The 22,746-nt window shown below is 32.9% G+C and overlaps 1 protein-coding gene across 2 annotated transcripts in view; it reads left to right on the top strand.

Moving 5' to 3' along the window:
* PLCL1 (phospholipase C like 1 (inactive)) overlaps positions 1-22,746 on the top strand; it is a 413,553-nt gene that overhangs the window by 340,818 nt on the left and 49,989 nt on the right. For both annotated transcript variants that reach the window (XM_074302773.1, XM_074302774.1), the window contains exons 4-5: positions 10,600-10,675; positions 11,492-11,601. In XM_074302773.1, coding sequence (XP_074158874.1) covers positions 10,600-10,675; positions 11,492-11,601 — 186 coding nt within the window. The remainder of the gene's footprint in view (positions 1-10,599; positions 10,676-11,491; positions 11,602-22,746) is intronic.

Genomic DNA, 22,746 nt, shown 5'->3' with positions numbered 1-22,746 from the left:
ATTATCATGGTCCTAACTGTCTTGGGAAGTGGTCTTATCCTTTCTCTGATTCTCCTCTTTCCCCTCTGGGGAGGTTTTCTGGATGCATGCCCTGGTAAGAGAGCAGAACTGTCTATTACTATTGTCAGGGCAACAAATAGCTGCCTCATTACCCCTCAGCAGTGAGTCACCAATCACTACTATTCATCTCTACTTCCTCTAACCCTTACCAGATGACTCTTGACAAAATCAATTTGACACTGTGTAATGGAGCTGATGAAAGCTCTTCAGAGTTGGCAAAAATTTCTATTGGATAACAGTATTACTTGAACACTGGGGACCTAAGAGACATTTGGAAACAAGCAAGCAAGGGTGATTCCATGTGGCAATTGGATTTTAGTTCATAAGAAATATACTACTTACAAAAGAATATTTCGCTCAAAACAAATGGAGATTCAATATAACATATCTCCAAAGCAATACTACAAAGAGGTTTTTCTTTAGTTCATGGCCTATAAATATCTACTTTGCAATTTAAAAAAAAATATCTGTTATGTTTTGGATCCAAAAAGAATATATAACAGGATAAAGGTTGACCTGTCTGTATTCAATAGGTGTTGTAATGCACAAAAAATGCTTTGCAAACCTTAAAGCACCATATTTGTCAGGATTTTTTTGCTACATGTTATGCAAAGAAAAATTTTTATTTAATATTTTCTCTTATTCATTCCTAAACAAATTATGGAGCTAACGTCTTATTTAATTCATTATTTCTAACAGGATGAAAATTAATTTAAAATCACACCTAAGAATTCTCATAGTTAGTTAATGGATCAATGTTCCTTCTGTATGGTTGAATGACCAGATCCAAAGGACGGTGATGAATGAATTAGTGTCTTTCCTGGGATTTTCTCCTTGATAGATTTCTGTTTAACTTTTTTTTATCAATATTTTGAATAAAATTCTAGGTAGCATGAATATCAAATGACAGAAAGTGGGGAGGATTGCTAATTGATATCATAATGAAGGTTCAAAGTACTCTTGACATATGTGGATGATAGATTAAATTGTTTAAGACAATCTTAATTGTGACAAATGAAAAGTGTTCTACTTTTGTCATAAAAGAGAGAAGCATGGTGATCTCATTCATGTGAAAAAACAAAACACCTGTGTGTTTTTCACATACTGAAAGCCAAATATAATTTAATGTCAGGAAATGGAAGTAAAAAACAGAAACCTACTTTTCAGAATGAGAAAATGATAGTTCTGTTATATTTAGCTCTGGACAGATAAGACTTGGAATATCTATGATCAGTGTTGGTTGTCACATTTTATGAATGACCTGGATAAGGCGTATATATCCAGAAGACAGGGTGAAGATACATGAAAGAACTGGGGGTGCTTAGTTTTGATAAAACAAAGTTTATGATGGAATGTAGGAAGGAAATGGAATAATTGGTATAGTCAGTCATTGCTGGATTGTTATGTGGAAGAAGAATTAGGTTGTCTTGGATGGTCTCAGAAACTATAACTAGGAGCAATGAGTGGTAAGTTTCAGAGAGGAATGTTTTGGGTCAATATAAGGATAAACCTTCTTATTGGATAATGGATTAATCTTCTTGATATGACCTCACTAGAGGATTTCAAGCAAAGACAGATTATCCATTTGTCAATGAGATTGTAGAGGTAATTCCTGTTTAGGTATTAGGTGACTAGAAAAGCTAAGGCTTTTTCTTCTTATTGGTCCAATTCTGAGATTCTCTGAAAATTACTCTGCAGAGATCAGGAAAGATTTTTATGGCATAGATAGGAATAAAGGTGACAATTTGTAGAATGAGTAAACTAGAACGTCTGATTATATAAAAGAAGGGATTCCAAGAGAAAGCAAGCACAATATAAACAGTCATGCAGGCTGAAAATAATCATTTTCTGTTTCCTTAACTTTGTCTACTGTGGAAAAGGGGGTTATGTATTGATGAGTAGTGTTAAATAAAGTTGAACAATTAAGATAAAGCTCAGATTGTATAGAGCCTTAACAGCTGGTTCAAAAATGGGAACTATTGAAGGTTGTTGAACAAAGAAATGGCATTACAAAAGTGATGTCATATTATGCGCTTTTATGGCTTAAGCCCCTAAATTGACTATGCCATTCTTCCAAGTTAAATATAAATAAGAAGTATTGGAACTGGTTTGAATCATCTCAATGTTAAAGAGAGCCATGTCCATCAGAATTGATCGTATAGTCTTGTTATTGCTGTGTATAATGATCTCCTGGTTCTGCTCATTTCATTCAACATCAGTTCATGTAAGTCTCTCCAAGCCTCTCTGTATTCATCCTGTTGGTCATTTCTTACAGAAAAATAATATTCCATAACATTCATATACCACAATTTATTCAGCCATTCTCCAGCTGATGGGCATCCACTCAGTGTCCAGTTTCTAGCCACTACAAAAAGGGCTGCCACAAACATGTTTGTACATACAGGTCCCTTTCCCTCCTTTTAGATCTCTTTGAGATATAAGCCCAGTAGAAACACTGCTGGATCAAAGGGTATGCACAGTTTTATAGCCCTTTGAGTAGAGTTCCAAAGTGCTCTCTAGAACGGTTGGATCCATTCATAGTTCCACCAACAATGTACCAGTGCCCCAGTTTTCCCACATCCCCTCCAACATTCGTCATTATCTCTCCCTGTCATTCTAGCCAATCTGAAAGGTGTGTAGTGGTATCTCATAGTTGTCTTAATTTGAATTTCTCTGATTAATAGTGATTTTGAGCACATTTTCATATGACTAGAAATAGTTTCGATTTCTTCAACTGAAAATTGTCTGTTAATATCCTTTGACCATTTATCAGTTAGAGAATGGCTTGGATTCTTATAAATTTGAGTCAATGCTCTATATATTTTAGAAATGAGTCCTTTATCAGAACCTTTGAATGTTGTTGTTGTTTTTTTTCTTTTTTTCTTTTTTTTCCCTGAGGCTGGGGGTAAGTGACTTCCCCAGGGTCACACAGCTAGGAAGTGTTAAGTGTCTGAGACATTTGAACTCGGGTCCTCCTGAATTCAAGGCTGGTGCTCTATCCACTGTGCCACCTAGCTGCCCCCAGAATCTTTGAATGTAAAAATGTTTCCCTGAACTGTTATCCTTCAAAGAAAGATACAGAATTTAAATTTGACCCATTCATATCTTAGGACATAAGAAATGCAAATTGCATACTCACTCTCTAACACCCAGACACACACACACACACACACACACACACACACACACACACACACACACATACACGGGAGAAATAATCAAATAGTCTAAACAATCTTATGTGTAGGTGGCCCAGTAGTGACTCCAAGTCTGGAAAAAGGAAGGCTCATTTTCATGAGTTCAAATCAGCCTTAAATATTTACTAGTGTGACCCTGAGCAATTTTCTTAACCCTATTTAACTCAAGTTTTCCTCATCTGAAAAATGAGCTAGAGAAGAAAGTGGCAAACTATTCTAATATCTTTGCCCAAAAAACACCAAATGAGATCAAGGAGAGCTGGTCATAACTGATATAACTAAATAACAAATAGTGGTGTCTTCCTATCTCTTCATCTGTGATGTTATTTGTGTAGAAAATTGTGAGCGAAACTCTCCCTTTATCAGTGAAGATCATCATCTTTTACGATATGAACCTAGAGAATTGAGCAGTGAGAAGAAAAGTGATACTCAATAAGTATCACAGGCAGCAAGTGAACCCATCTTTTTGACTTAAAATTGAGCTGTTATGCTGAGCTACCTTCTGTACAGATATGAGATATGGAATTAAGTACTATATAAAATTGTAGCTAAAAATTTTGCCATTAGAAGTGTCTTACTATTGGACAAAAATGGTAAAGACATTTGGATTTTAAAAAACACACATAACAATATTGATATGGGAAATAATCCCTTTTATGTGGAATGTAGATGAAACCTGAACCAAAATATTTTATCCAATTTCAGATGATGTGGAAAACTTGAGAGGTAGAAGGAAAGAGAAGTGTAATGCAGATTGAGGAATTAAAGAATGACTCTACATAGAAAGGTGAAAGAAATACAGGATATTTAGTTCTAAGAAGGGAAATTTGACAGTGTTTGTGTACCAGAAATTCATTAATAACAATAAATTTAATTGCCCTCAGGGCAACCCAAAAGAAAACTGATTTGAAATGAAGCCATGGCTTCTTTCCAAAATAAGTTTAGAATAACTTTTTAAAAAGAGAATAGATTTACATTTGGCAGAAATCGTTTAGTTTTGGTTGTTTCCAAATAAAGAGAGATAGACTAGATGATACTTCAAGCTTCCTTTCCACAGAATCTCAGAATTTTTGAATTGCAAGTTACCTCAATAATCATCTGATTTATACTATCTTTAAAAGGAACCCGCTTTAGTAGATCCATTTAGGACATACTGAAGTCTCAATGTGCAATCCTCCAAAGAGGGAGATCCTACACTGTCATGAAGCAACCCATTTTACCTATTCCCTATTTAAGAAGTATTCTCTAATGTCAAATCAAAATTTGCCTCATTTCAACTTCTACATATTGCTTCTTACTTCTGATACAAAAATAGAACATTCATATATTAGTTTTCTTGTGAGTAAAGAAAAGGATCAGTCAATAAAGCTATATATATATATATATGTATGTGTATATATATATATATATATATATATATATATATATATATGTATATATATAAAATTCACTATGGTTCAGACACTGTGTTAGGATCTGGAGAAACATACAAAAAATGAGGCACTTTCTGCTCTCAAAGGAATTCACGTCTTACCAGAAGGGAAATTGAATTAAAATATACAGTATAAGTAATATTGGGTTTGTAGTTCAAAAGACCTAGGCCCTATATACATATATATATATATATATATATATATATATATATATATATATATATATATACACACACACACACATACCTACATGTATGTATGCATGTATGTATGTATGTATAATGTCTCTCTACCACTGATTGCATGACTTGAGGCAAATCACATAATTCAAGTCAATCTTTTTATGTTTAAAATTGTTTTTTCAATATTTTTTTAAAAATAAAAGCACTATTAGGTATGTAATTTTGCTTTCCTAGGCCTCAGTTTCTCCTTCTCTAGAATCATATAGCAGGGCTTGATATTTGTTTCATCCACCTTTGTATTCTGTGATTCCAAAAATCTACAATATGTTACTTGTTTGTCATATGGTTGAAACTTTGGGACATTCTTTGAGAAGAAATATTTCCTTTATCTATGTTTCACCAAAACATGTCAGCTACTAACCCTTTTCAGAATAAGTCTTCTTAAAATTTGCTACAGAAAATTATAAAACGTTTTTAAAAATATGAGTGAAACGTAACAAATAGCCCTTGAAATAAATTATAATTTCAAAATTATAAATGTAGAAAATAATGAACAATAAGAAACTAGTTCTGGCTTTATGTTAGCCACTTTTAGAAGCTGCTGAAGGAATTCTAAGTGGAATAATGAATTTATCCGGAAAGAAATAAATATTTATTATATTTCTACTAAATGTCCACTATTGGGCTGAATGCTTTATTAATATTATTCCATTTGATCTTCTCAATAAATTTGATTAATCTCATTTTACAGCGGAGAAAATTGAGGAAGACAGAGATTAAGTAACTTTTTCAGAGTCACACAGGTAGTAAATAACTAAAACAAGATATGAAGTCAAATCTTTTAAACATCAAGCCCAATGCTCTCTATTCATTATGTACTAGCTACTTCTAGGAAGAACTGAATTAAAACCCTTCTTCTAATACCTCTTAGTTGTGTGAACCTAGAAAAATCATTTAATTTCTTTTGGTCTTGTTTACCTTATCTACAAAATGGAGATATCAATATCATCTACCTATTAAGATTGTTGTAAGGATCAAAGAAGATAATGGCAAGTACTATTAAGTGTTAGCTATTTGTTTTAAGTCATAAATATCCAATATCATGATATGTTCCGTAGGTATTTGAAAGTTAATATTTCTTTAAGTCTGCCTTTCATGGAGCAGGTCTAAATAATAGGATTATCAACTACCTTGTTCTGGGCATTCTTAATATTTCAGTGGGTCTGTGATCTCATTGCTTAAATATTTTCTTTGATTCAAATTACAATCCACATATGGCTGCCCTCTATTATTCTTGTCCATTTATTTTTATAAACCTACCACTGTATATCTTCACTTATAATTATGGGGCCTTATTCTTATTTTCTTAGTCTTTTTGAGGTAACAACAGATCTTAAAGACTCCATTAAATATTTCTATCTTTCTCTACATATTTAATTCATTTTTTTCTTCCTTGTCACACATTTTTCTGGAGATATTTTTATATCACTATTTTTTTCTTAGTAATTTGTTATTTGTTATGCACTGCAGCCTACTCCTGCCCACCATATGCCTCTTCATTGCCCTCTAGGTGACCTCAAATAAAATTCTCTTGTGACTACAATATTCCATGATTTATAGCAATAAACATTATCAGCAGATCATTGCTACAAAAATAATAAAATCCTTTCATTTTTAAGGGAGAAGCTTATCACTAAAAGAACTATGTCATTTTTCCAAAGACAATCCAAGGTTTAATGCCTGTGCAATCTTCACCCAGCCATTGTCTATTTTCAGAGTCTTTGCTAAATAAATCTATGCTGAACAAGAGTGATGGATTGTCTATTCAGCTCAGTGTAAACATTCTTTATCCTATAAGTTTGTCTATATCTCTCAAAACTGGATATAGTACTCCAAAAGTGTTCAGATCATCAGTGAGAACAGGCCCAATTCTTCTGAGTGAACATGGCTCTACTCCATGAGGCTCTACAATATTCTGAATGGACAGTTCTAGATTTTATACTTCTAATAGAAATACATCAATTATTAATCATTAATAATGAGGCTCATTAGGCACATAGATGTTTACATGCCTCTTCTAACCAAATAAGAATCAAATAGATAATGGTCTTCATTGAATCATTCAATCCAGTCACTTATGTAGAAATAAGTGCCTTGAAGTCAGTATATCAGAAATGTGTATACACACACACTCACAAAAAAATATGCATATATATATATATATATATATATATAAATGTGTGTGTGGGTTCATTTAATTGTCAATATAATTCTCTGAGGTAGGTGATATAATTAAACTTATTTTATAAATAAAGAAATTGAAACCGAGAGAGTTTAATTGACTTGCCAAAATTCACATAGCTAGTCATGATTTATAGCAGATTTGAACTTAGAACTTAGTACTCTTTTTTACTGTCACCTAGCTGCATAAATGTTTATATAAATAAATTGAACTGAATTTTAAAACAATAATTATAAACCCTTTTAATCTTCCATTCTCAGGCTAATTGTCTTTAGTTCCATTCTTTTTGTAGTTTCAAGTTTTCATACTTTTCTGGTTACCTTTCTCTGGATGCATTTATTTGTCAATGTCATTCAGAATGTGGTACCAAAAATTTATTTAATATTATGTGTATGTGTCTGTGTGTGTCTGTGTGTAAGTGTAGAGGGTTGATTTGAGTGTTTACTTGTAATGTCTGCTATGTTGAAACAAAACTTATATTTATTAAATAAAATGTTACAAAATGTATGTTAACTAGAAGTGAAATTATTCTCCCTATGTGGTACGATTAGCAAAGAGGACAGTAGAATGATCAACTTATCCCAACATTTTATTTGTTTGGTGCATTCAAAAATTGATTTAGCTTTTTGTATCAAGCATATTATGTTTGATTCATATTGGGACTGCAATCAAAATCCTATTTTTTTCATCCTAACATGTTATAGCATGTGCTTTCCTAATTTGATATTCATGAAGATCTTGCATCAGGCTTTACCTTTACCTCTATTAACTCTTGTCAGATTTAGTCCTCTCTTCATGCTTGCCAAGGTATTTTTAAATACACAGTTAGTTATTTACTATATTTTCAATTCTGTCTAGCTTCATGTCACCAACAAATTTCATAAACAAGCCATTCAAGCAAGCAAGTCATTGATAAAAGTATTAAGACGGCCAAAAAAGAGCCCCAGGGTACCCATTGACGATTCTTTCCAGCATGGCATCATTCCATTCATAAATGATTTTTGGATTTAGTTCTTAATCAGGGCACATCTACCAATCTATACAATTATCCAGCATACATTATCCATTTTGTTAATGTGATGAACTTTTTCAAATATAACTTTAATGTATATTAGCATAGTAAGCATAGCACATTTTTTTTTTTTGATCAATCAATCTAATCACCTAATGAAAAAAGGAAATGAGGTCAATTTGGTATGACATTCTTAGTAATATTACCTTCTATTAATCACCATTCATTTTCAAGTGTTCAAAACCTTTTAATTTAATGCCTAAAAGTGATGCCAAGATTATAATTTGCTGTTTGCAGTAAGTAACAGGATTAATGCTTAAACGTCATCAATCAGTTGTCCAATGTCAGAATTCTGGGGCTTCTCCTTTTTACTCAGATGGTTACCATTTTTTGGCATTTTACAAATATGTTTTAGTTCTTTTAGCACAGTATGATCTGAAATGATTACAAAATATAGAGAAAAGTATGAAAATCTTGGTGTCTAATAGGAACCAAAATCCTAAGTTCAAGTTTGGCCAGGATGTCTGAAATGTCTGAAACATGACACTGTCTCTTCAGATATTAAGAAACAGGTTTTCCTAGACTGCTAAAACATTAACTATGATCCAGAAAGAGTAAGGGAGGATTTATATCAAAGAAGACCTAAATTACACCCAAATTATTCCTTTTAATTAAAAGTTAATGACTTTTAGAATTGTGAAAACTTATTTTAGAAGACCAATATTTCTAAAGTTCTTGAAGTAGAGATCAGGGAGACTTACTGCAAAATTTTAAATTAGCATTGCTTAGAGATTATTGGAACAGCTGTAGAAATAAGTGGTACAGTGAATATAACACTGGATTTGGAGTCAGGAACGCTCATCTTCCTGAGTTCAAATCTAGCCTTAGATCGCTAATAACTATGTGACCTGGGAAAATCACTTAGTTGTTTTTACCTCAGTTTCTTCATCTGTAAAATGAGCTGAGGAGGAAATGGTAAACCACTCCAATGCCCATGTTAAGAAAACTAGTTGGGGGTCAAGAAAACTCTAGTTGGAGTTAGAAAGAGTTGGTTGAACATGACTGAACAACAAAAAGAGATCATTAACTTTAATTCAGTAATCTCATCCTTAAGAGTCTTTCCCCCAATACTCTGGAATTTAATTTATCTGGGCCAAAAGATTTACTATAACTTAGAAAAGGTGTTCATCATAACCCCGCCACTTATACCTTTGATCCTATCTCTTCCAGCTTCCTAAGGAAACACTAAGAATTTTTAGTAACATTTATTTTGCAATTCAGCAGTAACCAAAATCATTGTGCTCCTTCACACTTCTAGAAACACTGCTTTATTTTTGCCACCAGTCTTACCCTCTAAGCTCCTTACTGGCTCCCTAGTGCCCTCATAATAAAGTCTAAACATCTCAGGTTGTGCCTTGCATGAAATCTCACAATTTGGCTCCATTCCCTCTATACTACCTTCTCTCCCACCATTTCTGAACTTCAAATCATTCATTTAATCAGACATGTTTCTTTACTATTTCTTAATGAGACATACTTGTTCCCTTCTTCTTGTTTTTCAAACTGTTTCCTCTTCCTTAAAAAACAAACAAAAAGTCTTTTTTCTTTTTTTCTCCAAATCCTATTGTTCTTGGAGTTTTAATTCTGCTTGTTCCATAAAATGTTCTTTGTAAATTGTCAACCTCTCCTGATCTGTCCTTTCTCTCAACTATATCATCAGTCATTGGGACTGTGAAGCTCAAATGAGATAATGAATGTATAGAGCTTTGCAAATATTAAAGTACTATGTAAATGCCAATTATTTATTATAATTGTTGTTGTGTTTATTATTAGCATACAGTTACTATATCTCCTGTTTGCTGCTGATTTCACTCATTAAGCTTTCTTTTGTACTCCTACTGAGTTCAAACAATGTTTACATAGCAATATAGGGGTGTGTTGGCAACTGTTTAACAACGAAATCTCCAAAAAATGCATGCACCCACACTTTTAAGTTTAATCTGAATTAACTCTTTCTTAAGCCTAGACAACAAAAAAATAAATCAAGCCCTGTCTTATAGTGTCTAATTGATCACACTGAAAATAGAACAGTTGGAGGTTAGAGTTGGCTCCAGCTCACCCCTGCATATTAAAGAATCCACCATTTATTTATCATATTCTAAGCACTGTTTAGCACAAAAGACCAAAAAAATGAAGTCTATAATGGAACAAAAATTTACAAATATTGGCACACATAGAATAACTATTTAAAAATAAATACAAAATAAATGTTGGGCCGCGAAATAAAAGGTAGGTAGATATTAGTTATTAGACAAATATTTTATACTTAATCATATTAACTTTGATTAGTGTACCCATATATATATATATACATGTATATATAAATATAGTTTATACACACATACGTGCTTTACCTTTAAAATCTAGTTTAATGATGCTGAACAATAATTTCTTTTATTTTTGTTTTTGACAGATGATTCAAGAAAGCAAGTTTCTTATTGAAACGGCAGACACCATCCATGATAAGATTATTCAGTGTCAAAAAGCAGGTAATTACATGATTTTCTCTTTGTATTTTGTAGAATAAAAGGAATAGTAACATGAACTTTGAATGGACTTTTAGTGTAGCTGTGAGTTCAATGGGGTTCTGTAATTGGCCATATTTTAATTTTATACTTAGAATAGTTAGGTTTGTTTTTATTGATTAATTAATCTTTGCTTAGGACCAAAGAATTCTTAATCCCATTGGTCTGGATTATCCAGTTATCTGGAGTTTTGAGGCATCTGATGTTATCTCTGCATTCTTAGGAATCTGTGTAAGTACTACACTAGAGAGACAGTAGCAGGGTTTTCCACAAATTCCTTTAGCTGACCCTTGAAGTGGCATTTTTCTTGGATTTATTCACATCAATCATAGTTAGGGACCATTTGGCACTATATGGGCCTGAGGGACTCTATTTTCAAGTCAGTTATTTGCCCGAGGCTCACCTAGGGAAAAAAAGGCATTATAATAGGCAATGTTGAGAATACTAACATTGATGAAATAGTAGAGTCACTGAAGTATGAATGACATCATAAGAAAAGCAGGAAGCTGAATGCTTCTGGCTGACAATCATTGGTTTTATTCCCTAGGCAAGGATTGAATAATTATAGCTCATTGAGTATCATTATTTATATATTATCACTCTTATAATTTTGCCCAATATGTGTACTCTGAACAAGAAACTTTTGGCAGGGATGAACAAAATAAATGGAAGGGATTTTTTAGAGGTAAGGAAAAAATAGGATTTTTTTCACAATTCATATATTATTTCTTATTATGGAGAACCATATTTTCTAAAGTCTGTTATTTTTTACTTTCAAAGGGATGGAATTCCATGAGGAACTTCATAATCTTGGGGCAAAAGAAGGCTTGAAAGGAAGAAAACTCAATAAGGCAATTGAGAGTTTTGCATGGAACATTACAGTACTGAAGGTAAATGGAAAATACAGCTTACCCTTTGAACTTTCCCATTGTCCACTCTATTCTCACAATATGCTCAAGGGCTTCTCAGCTGTGGACAATGATTTAGGTTCCTTAGTTATTTGTGGGCATATTGCCTAGTTCATTCTCTGTGGGAGGCATGGGAACATGCAGATTGAAATCAATAAACATTTTACCATAATAGGGCAATTAAATTTGCACATAAGACAGAGGGTTACAGATATATGACACCAGATTCCATTCTCTGTTGGTTGGGTGTGTTCTTTAGTTGAACATTGTAGAATTTAATAGGGTCTCCATGTATTTGCCTGTCAGCAGAATATGACTAAGGGATGTTGCTACAAATTACAGAACACAAACTGCAGTGTTTGCTGAGGCATCAAGAATATATAGTATATTAATAATAATAATTAATACCAGAATACAGTATATTATATTTATAAGAATCACCCTACACTCTCATGCCCTATCATATACTTTCTTCTTAGGGAATTGTTTAGGAAACCAGTTTGTTTCTTTGTATTTTTTAGATTGTTAGGTAGTACAAGGGACAGAGTATTAGATGTAGATTCAAGAAGACCTGAGTTTTAATATGATCTCAGTCACTTATTAGTCCTTAATCTCTTTCAGCCTCAGCTTCCTTCTCTGTTAAAGGAGAATGATAATAATTATTAATTTAAATTGTAGTTTAATTTTGGAGTAATACAGTAAAAGTGCCACTTTTATATTTTAGCTCTGGTCAGCCCAGTTCTGAAATGTTGTTCAGTGCTGGGCATCATGTGTTAGAAATGACATAGAGAAGATTGAGGCCATCCAAAAGATGACAACTAGAATGCTTAAGGTCTTCAAGATCATTCCTTATGGTAGGTAGTTAAAGGAAGTAAGGATGCTTAGGTTAGAGAAGACAAGCCTTGGGGAATGAGGGTAGGGGTGGGGGTGACAAATGAAAGCTGTCTTCAAAAACTATAAATGTCTTCCTGTGGTGGAGGACTCTTAAAACTTGTCTGTTCTGCCACAAAGAAAGAATTAGAGCAATGGGTAGGATTTATAAAAAGAAAAAAAAGCAGGTTTGATATTAGGAAAATCTTCCTAAAAGTTATAGCTATCTTAATGAGGCATGGGGAAGCTTAGGAAGGAGCTTTCTTATTATTTAATTGATATGTGTGTGTTATGGAAGAAATTGGTAGAGTTAGATGACTGTTCTAAAATTTTGTGGTTCTTTAATCTACCAAATTATTTAGGCACTAATAAACTTGGCTATGGCTTATTTTGGTAAACCTTGGGCTGGATGTGCATATGTACCCATTTATACTCCAATACTTACTCAGCCTTGGGCATGCTTATATAATATATATGTTTGAATGGGAAGATCTTGAGAAATCTTGCTACATTAGTTTGCACGTAGCAGTGAGGGGAGCTGTGGTTTGATCTATGACAATGTTATTAGTGGATCCCAAAATATATTAAAAATTCTTTTTGTAGGTATATATATATATGTATATATATATATATATATATACATGTATGTATGTACATATACATACATATATATATATATTTACACACACATATATGAAATAAAATATGCTGTTCTTGGTGTTTTAAGAGTGCTCTGCTGGCACAGTAATTTTCTATGAATACAAATGTGACTAAAAACAACAGGGATTCATCAATCAGCTAGTCTTGTCCCAGTGGCTATATATATTTTTATTGAAAATGACAGATTAAATTAATTTGATAAATTTGTAGAAATATAAGGAATTTAAGCGAAATAAGTTTGGAGAAGAAGAGAATAGAATCTAGAAATATTTTTTAATATAGCAATCTCTACTTTTTTTTTGCAAATTCTAAAATAGTCTTAAACAATAAAATTTTAATGGTATTTTATTGTTTTCACCATTCATCTTCACAAAACCTTTTGTTCCTATATACCTCTCAGCTTGCCTAAGATGACAGGAAAAGGTAATGATGAATGTTGGTGGGGATGTGGTAAAACTGAGACACTAAAACATTATTACTGGAGTTGTGGACTGATTCAACCATTCTGGAAAACAATATGGAACTATGTCCAAAGGGTTATCAAACTGTGCATACCTTTTGATCCAACAATGTCTCTACTGGGCTTGTATTCCAAAGAGGTAATAATAAAGGGGAAAAGACTCAATGTGCAAAAATGTTTGTAGTAGCTCTTTTTGTAGTGGCAAGGAACTGGAAACTGAATGGATGCCTATCAGTTGGAGAATGGCTGAATAAGTCATGGAACATTATTGTTCTATAAGAAACGATCAGCAGGATGAATACAGAAAGGCTTGGAGAGACTTACATGAACTGATGCTGAGTAAAGTGAGCAGAACCAGGAGATCATTGTACACAGCAGCAACAAGATTATATGATGGTCAATTCAGATGGATGTGGCTCTTTTCAACAGTGAGGTGATTCAAGCCAGTTCCAATACTGATAAGCATGAAAACTTTAACTTGCTGTTTTTTTTTTTTTTTTAACATTGAATTGGTTTGTTCCTCCCTAGGCAACCTAATGAGTATTCTGCTCTCAGAGGCTTATCATTTTGGTGCTTTATTTGTTATTAATTAGCATTAAACCTATCACAACTCAAAACTCCTGAGTTCAAAAGATCTACCTACCTTAAGTCCTTGTCATTCACAGTTCTTCAACATATAACATTGCTGATATTGTGTATAGCATTCTCCTGATCCTGCTCACTTCACTTTGCATTAGTTCATGGATATCTTTCTAGGTTTCTCTGAAGTTATTCTGCAAGCCATGTATGTTTTATAACTCTTGATTATGACTTCTTGTAAATTCTCTGCAAAGATTTTGTTCAGTATGCCATATAACTTAACATTCAATGGTACTAGTAAGCACATGAACTGGTCACAACTTGATCTTGTTGCATGATCATTTTTTAAAACTTATATTCCTCTCTGATGATATGTCATTTGAATCAGTGTGTTCCCATATAATTGCACCTATTGTATGCTTCCCCATTCAACTTTAGTTCTTCAGAAATGTGATATTCCATAACTGATCTGGGCCCAGAATTGAAGAAGAGGAGGATTTGGGGCTAGATTGTCACAGAGAAATTGGGCAGAGCCTTTAATGATCCTAAATTTCTTTCTGAAGCAATTTTGTTGTTGTTTTGATGTTTTGTTTTATTTGCAACAGCATTTATCCAGTGATGCACACATCAAGGCTGTGAGTCATTATTTATAAAAGATTATGGTTTTAAAATAGCATGATAACCATACACATATTATAGTTTCATAAGGAAAATGACAGACAAGAAAAGAACACAGAAGAAAATACAGTTTCCCATAAAATCTTATGTGTTATTGAATCTAACTATGAAATAGCAGGGATGTGAGATTTTGATAACTTCAGTCTTCTTGTATTGATATGATTTTATATATGTATATATATGTCATCTCTCTAAAACCTTAAAGATGGTCTTTGAGATTTTCAGTGTCCAGAAAATCACTCTGTAACCAATTTTATTATGAACCGCTCAATTCAATAACATTTATTAAGTGTCTTCTCTGTGCCAGGTACTATACTAGATCCTGGAGATAAAAAAGAAAGCAATGAAATAGTCTTTTTTCTCAAGGAGCTTGTGTTCTACTTAGGAAGGGAAAAAGGAACAGTGTACATAAAACAAGATAATATAAAATATATACAACATAAATAAGTGATTTGAGATGGGAAGTACTATTAACTAGATGGTTTAGAAAGGTCCTGATATAGTACATAATTTTTAAATTGAGTCTTAGAGGGACTTGGAGAATTGAAAATGAGGAGGCAAGCACTCCAAACCTTAAAGATAACTTAATTAGGTTGGCCGATGGACAATTGACTTGTAGTCCATCTTTAGTCCTGGATAATTTCTTTTAATACCTTAACATTTTGATAGATTTGTGATACGAATTGAACTCCAACCAATTCCTTTCCTCCTTTGAAACCCTTGTCCATGTTCTCTTGGATTATCTCTGCCAGGGATCCACCCAGTGTGATTAGATCTTTTCTCTTTATTTCTTGGCACACTGAGTATATTATATGGATTCCTCATTAGTTAACCCTAGCTCAACAGTTTGCTTCAAATAATGTTTATGCCTTCAAGTCATAAAATATATAGTCACCGAAGAATGAAAGTTGAGGGTCAACCAAAGATCAAGGGAGAGGCAAATGATAGACATAAATAAGCTGCCACTGAGAACTGTGCAAAAAATAAATGATGCAAAGGATGTAATATTAGAGACATAGGGCTAGAAAAGAAGGTGGACTGGTTATATGTTGCAAATGAAGAGTAACTGGTTGCTGTTAATACACTTTAAACATATCCTGACTGGTATTATTCTCAAATATCTGCTTCTTTAGAATTCTAGGACAGAATTGTAATCTTTTATACCTTAATTGAAAAATAGATTAGTTTTATTGTTATGCCATTGTTAGAAAGAAATATCTCTTATTTTTCCAGTTTAGACAATTTTTGCAAAGGCAATATTAAAATCTCTGAGAAATTGTATTTATTAAAAAAAACCTGACTCAATATAAGGCACAATTGTACTTCAGAATGTTGTTCTGGAACTTTTCCCCTTATGCAAAAATAAATTAAGCAGTTTAAAAATAAGTCTCTCTCTAGAAACTAGTCTAATTTCATGCTATCTATACACAGACTTTTAGGTTGTCGCTTATACAAAAAAAGCCTTTTGTCAACATCTCATCCTTTCTCATGTTGGGAACAGAGAGCTTTAAAATGCTATTAAAGTGGAAAGAGAGGCCCAGAGACTGTTTCAATAATCGGTGGTAAAATAGTGCAAAATTATTGTTCTTTCTCCATGAGATTATATCCATATGTGTAAGGCCATCAACAACAAAAAAAGTAGAGTTAACCTGAATCCCCACAAACTCCTTCTCCACTCTGACAAAGTCAAATGACTGTTCTATTACCTCTAGGAGTAAACAAGATGCAGTTTGTAATTCAGAGCATTCCATCAATTAGTTCCCTCTCATCTTTAGTCTTTTTACACATACTCTTTGATCCAGTTATGCAGGCATTTTCTCTGGATGTCCCTAATAATTACTTTCCCTCCTCTATTACTTCACTCCCCATTTTCTTTATATCCTAACAAAAATCCAACCTTTTACTGGAAGCCTTCCTTAATTCCTTCTAGTGAGTTTCCTCTTTTCATCATTTCCTATTTATCCTGTACATAAATTACTTTATATATATATTTGTTTGCATTTTGTTTTCCCAATTAGATTGTAAGCTCCTTGAAGGCAGAGACGGTCACCCCTTTTTATATTCTCACTACTTAACATGGTAGGTGTTTAAAAAATAATTATTGAATTGTTTATTGAGCTTAATTTAATTTATTGAGTTATATAATTAATAATGACCCAAACATTCATATTCAACAAGTCACCTGTAGTGCTTTTCAGATATTTATGTGACCCTGGACAAGTCACTTAACTTCTGTTTCAGTTTACTCAACTGTAAAATGGAGACAATAATAATACTCACTTCCCAAGATTGTTGTGAAGATCAAAGGGTATAGTAAAATAGTATAGTATTGTGAATCATTTACCACAATGCTTTGCACTTAGTAGAACTAAATACATAATCATATCCATCTCCTTCTCATTTTTATAGTACTTAAAATGCTGAATTGTATTGATAATGGTTTTTTTCACAAAGATCTAGATGGTGCTATGGACCTCTAAAGAAAACAGTTCTATTAATTTCTTTGCTTATCCATACCATCTGTGTTTGATGTAAGGAGGAGCTAAACTGTCTGAAGCCAAATCTGAATTTAGGTCCTCCTGTGCTTTCTAGATGCTAAGGTAAGAGAAAAAAAAGAGTTTCATCTTTATTAGTCAATGTAGACCCAGAGAACCCAGACTTACTAGAAAAAGGGCTGAATCTTAAAAATATAAAAGAATATAGAAAAATTTTTTTAGTTTTGTTAATGTATTTGAATGAATTTCTTTAGTTAAAATTGAATCTTCTTAGATGTAGCACTGCTCTGATATTAATCAAAGGGAAAAAGGGTCATAAAATTGTAGGATGGTTTAAAAAAACAGAGGTAGAGAGATGAAAAAAATGCTTGTATGTCCGCTTTCTTTATTAGCCTCACAGATTTAAACAAGGTATAAGTGTATCAAATTAAACATGAGATCTTCTCTGTGTTTTTCCACATGATAATGGTTGTCTGTTATTCAGCAATAATTTATTTAGCATGCCTTCTATGCTATGAGGGATGCAAAGAAATGGAAAAGAAAGAAAAAAACAGTTCCTGACTTCAGGGAGTTTACATTTCTTTTTTTATTAAAAATTTGTATTTTATTTTTACAAATATCCAAAAATAGTTTTCAACATTCATTTTGCAAAACCTCGTGTTCCAAATTTTTCTCTCTCTCTCCCCATGCACTCCCCAAGACAGTAAGCAACCTGATATAGTTTAATCAAGTATAATTTTTTAAAACACATTTTCATATTCATCATGCCGCTCAAGAAAAATCAGATCAAAAGGAAAAAAAACCAAGAAATAACAAACAGACAAACCAGCAACAACAACAAAGGTGAAAACACTGAGCTTTAATCCACATTCTATCTCCATAATTTTCTGTCTGGATGTAAATGGAACTTTCCATCACAAGTAGTTTGAAATTGCCCTGATTTTTCTCATTGTTGAAAAGAGACAAGTTCGTCACAGTTGATCATTTATACACAGTAATAATGTTCTCTAGGTTCTGCTCACTTCATTTAGCATCATTTCAGTTAAGTCTTTCCAGGCTTTTTTGAAATTACTCTGAAGCTTAAATTTCTAATGGGACAGATAACATGTTACATTCTCCCTCTGATTCCTATACCACATCCATTTCTTGCTAGGTTTAGGATATGCTCTGAAAATAACCATTCTCTCCATTTCATTTTGTAGTATACATATATTACATACTGAAATGATTCAGACACTCATACCTATTTCATTCACACATTAGCAGATTCATCCATTTGTCTTTTCTTAATCATGATTGCTAGCATGATTTTACATCTAACTAAATCTCTCCTATTTTAAAAGACCTCTGCTGAGAGGAAGTCTACAACTTCCCTTGCTTATTCCTTTTAGGGAAATGAGAATTAAATTTAGAAGAGACTCTGGGGACTTGAAAGGTTCTGAGCATCTACTCTCAGCAGAGAGACAAAGAAATTAATTATGCCTAGGACAATATGCTATATTCACCTCTCTAGAATGAAATTGACTTAAGGTGTTTTTACCTATAACATGATGCTAAAAATACTGAGAACAATATTCTAGAGGGACTCTGGAATAAATTTTTCTGGCTCATTTTTTTATATGCTTTAAGGGTTCAAGATGTCATCACCATTAAATTTTAGTGCCTTGACATATAACATCCATTTTTAGGAGGCTAGGAAAGATTTAAGTACAGATGGAAAAATAATAATGGGGGAGTATATTTTTGGAGTTTTTATTATGAAGGGAAAGAAAGAAGGAAGGTGTTTACTAGAGACTGAAGTAAGGGATGGTAAAAAATGAGCTTAGATTTTATTTGTGAGTTTGATGATAACTGGGTAAATGAAATTTGTATAGAATAGATGGGATTACCTCAGCAGTAGTTTCTTATATGGAATGATTCTTGATGAAAACTCTTTTTCCATAATTTGCTATTTTTTGGTCTGTAAGATAAAAATTTATTCTATTTTGACATATATTTAGTATATAGATAAAATGTCTTTTTTCTAACTCTTCTTATGTACTTCAGTATTATCATGATAATCCATATCTCAATCAATCATTTGATTATTATTTCTTAAGGAATCTCTATATTCCAGGAACTTATGATTGGTGCTGTGGATACAAAGTAAAAAAATTAAACAATCCCTACTTGGAACAAACTTATTTTCTAATGGGAGGGGCAAGTACATATATAAATTTATACAGTATAACTAGAAAAAAATGCACATATATACAAAATAGTAAAATACAAAGGAATTAGTGAGATAGGGTGTTAATAGTTGGCAGGTGGGAGGGAAAGAAAGAGGAAAATCAGGAAAGGCTTCATGCCAGAGGTGTATTTTTTCTTTTAGGTAATATGGGTGAGGTAACTTGCTCAGGGTCACATAGCCAGTAAGTGTTTGAGGTTGTATTTGAATACAGGTCCTCCTGACTTCTGGCTGGTGCTATATCAATTGTACCACATAACTGCCCCTGAAATTTGCTTCTTAATAGGAAGAGAGGGAATTCTATGAAGTAGTCATTCCACAAGGTCAGTGCCAAAAAATGGATTATTCTGTGTAAGAAGCACAGAAGGCTAACATGATTGGATGGCAGGATAAAGTGGGGAGTAATGCTAAGTGAGACTGAAAGAAGTAAATCAAGACCCAATTGTGCAAGTACCATCTCACCATGTCTTCCATTTCTATTCTATATCTTGGTTCTTTTTTTTTTTTTTTTACTATTACTTTATTTTATTTCTTCTCTTCTAAGATTTCAATTCCTCTGTCAATCAATAAATATTTATTAAGTACTTACTATGTGCCAGGCACAGTGCTGAGCAAGAGAGATACAAAAAGAGGCAAAATACAGACCCTATCATCAAGGAACATTTGGGATGGACTGTCTAACTTTGTATATCTCATGTTTCTTCTGAGCTAAGTCAATTCTGCTTTGCTCACAGAGCACAGCATCTTCTCTGATGAGAGCACACCAGGCCTATGCCAGTGCCTCCCTTGTAAAACAATTGATTCTAAAGATCTTAATTCCTCTGTCAATCAATAAATATTTATTAAGTACTTACTATGTGCCAAGCACAGTGATGAGCAAGAGAGATACAAAAAGAGGCAAAATACAGATCCTATAATCAAGGAGTTTACAATCTAATTTAGGAGACCAACATGCAAGCAGATATATACAAAGCAAAATGTATACAAGATAAATATAAAATAATTATCAGAGAGAAGGCACTAGAATTAAAAAAGAGTTGGGGAAGGTTTTTTTGTAGAAAGTGGATTTTAAGTTGAGACTTAAAGGAAACCAGGGAGCTCAGTAGTTGGAACAGAAGTGAAAGAACATTTCAAAGAAAATACCTGACATTAAGATGTGGAGTGCCTTGTTCATGGAATAGCCAGCAGGCCTGTGCCACTGGATCTAAGAATCAGGAAATAAATTGTAAGAAAACTGGAAAGGTCTCAACAAACATATTTTTAAGAATTAGGCACTCTAGGAATCAATAATTCCTGACATAAAGGAATATTAATTCTAATGAAAAGATATATATGTATATAATAAAATGTTTTAATTTTGATTATAAAGAGCTTTCTTATTAGATAGTACTGGTATAGTGGGAAAAAGTACTGGGTTGGGAGTCCAAAAGTTGGAGATCAAAATTTGCCTCTTTTATGTCTTAAGTCCTCTCCTTAAATCACTAAACCTTCCTAGCACTGCAATGTTCTTTTCTATATAGTGAAGGGATCATGCTAGATGACCCCTAAATTTTCAGCCTTCTGCTGGTAGCCTTTCATGCTGAGTGAAATGAGCATAACCAGGAGATCATTATACACTTCAACAACGATACTGTATGAGGATGTATTCTGATGGAAGAAGATATCTTCGACAAAGAGAAATTCTAATTCAGTTCTAATTGATCAATGATGGACAGAATCAGCTGCACCCAGAGAAGGAACACTGGGAAATGAATGTAAATTGTTTGCATTTTTGTTTTTCTTCCCAGGTTATTTTTACCTTCTGAATCCAATTCTTCCTGTGCAACAAGAAATTCAGTTCTGTACACATATATTATATCTAGGATACACTATAACATATTTAACATGTATAAGACTGCCTGCCATCTAGGGGAAGGGGTGGAGGGAAGGAAGGGAAAAATCAGAACAGAAGTGAGTGCAAGGGATAATGTTGTAAAAAATTACCCATGCATATGTACTGTCAAAAAAAGTTATAATAATAAAATAAAAAATTAAATTAAATTAAAAAATAATCTCTTTTCCCTTCTCCCTCATATAACATACATGGGAATCTGAGACTAATAGAGAGGAAGAAGGGATGGGACGTTCATAATGTTATATAGGTAGTAAATAGTAGAACTAGGATTCTACCAAAGTTCTCTACTTACAAACCATCAACTAATCAATCAATCAACCTTTATTAAGTGCTTATTGTATGCCAGGCACTATGTCAAGTTCTAGGGTTACAAAAAGAGGCAGAAAATAGACTCAATCCTCAAGAAGCTTATAGTTTAATGGAAATTTCTATGTGGTGCAACATCTTAATCTAATTCTCTCATCATCCCTTTAGCTTCCCAACAGATTTCCAAAGGTATCAAATGCCTTCTCTCATCCAGAATTCACATGGCCTCCCACATCTCAGGGGTCTCTGAGAATCAAATCTTCATTCCTTATTGCATGACAAGAGAAAGAAGAATGGAGACTGAGAAAAGCTGATTGTTATACATTATTTTTCTTTTCAAATTCTTGAAACATAATATTTAAATAAAACTTGATAGTGTGCAAAATACTTTATTTAATTTGATCCTCCTAATTAACTTACAGGGCAAGTGGTATTGTAATTTCTATTTACAAAAGTGGAAATAAAAGTATTGGGAAGGTAAATTGACTTGCCACAAGACTAGTATATATGTGATGCAGAATTTGAACCTAGCTCTTCCTGAGTCCTACTCTAATGCATTATCCATATTATTAAATTACCACTAATTTTTTCTTGTTATAGGCTGAACAATCCTATAGCCTTTAAACTTTTGCTGTATCTTCCTTTACAATATGATAATACTCTTTGTGTTTCTCTTGAAAAGTTCTCTATGGACTAACTGCAGGTTCTGAAATGGCCACATTTCATATATAAAGACTGGACAGTATAGACCAGAATTATCCTTATTCTTTCCTAATGTAGTGACTCTTGTTTATTCCATAGTGTCACATATGTGTTTAAACTTTATTAAGATCACTATTGAAAAGTTGAAACCTAAAGCCTCAGTTTTCCATATATAGAATGAGGGAATTGACCTGTAAGGTGTTATCCCACTCTACTGATTTGTTCAAAGATGAAATATTAATAGAAAGAATGGAAG

Source organism: Sminthopsis crassicaudata, chromosome 3, assembly GCF_048593235.1.
Source record: "Sminthopsis crassicaudata isolate SCR6 chromosome 3, ASM4859323v1, whole genome shotgun sequence".
NCBI classification, from domain to species: domain Eukaryota; kingdom Metazoa; phylum Chordata; class Mammalia; order Dasyuromorphia; family Dasyuridae; genus Sminthopsis; species Sminthopsis crassicaudata.
The sequence above is the reverse complement of the archived record's forward strand: the minus strand, read 5'-3'. Positions and strand labels throughout refer to the sequence as shown.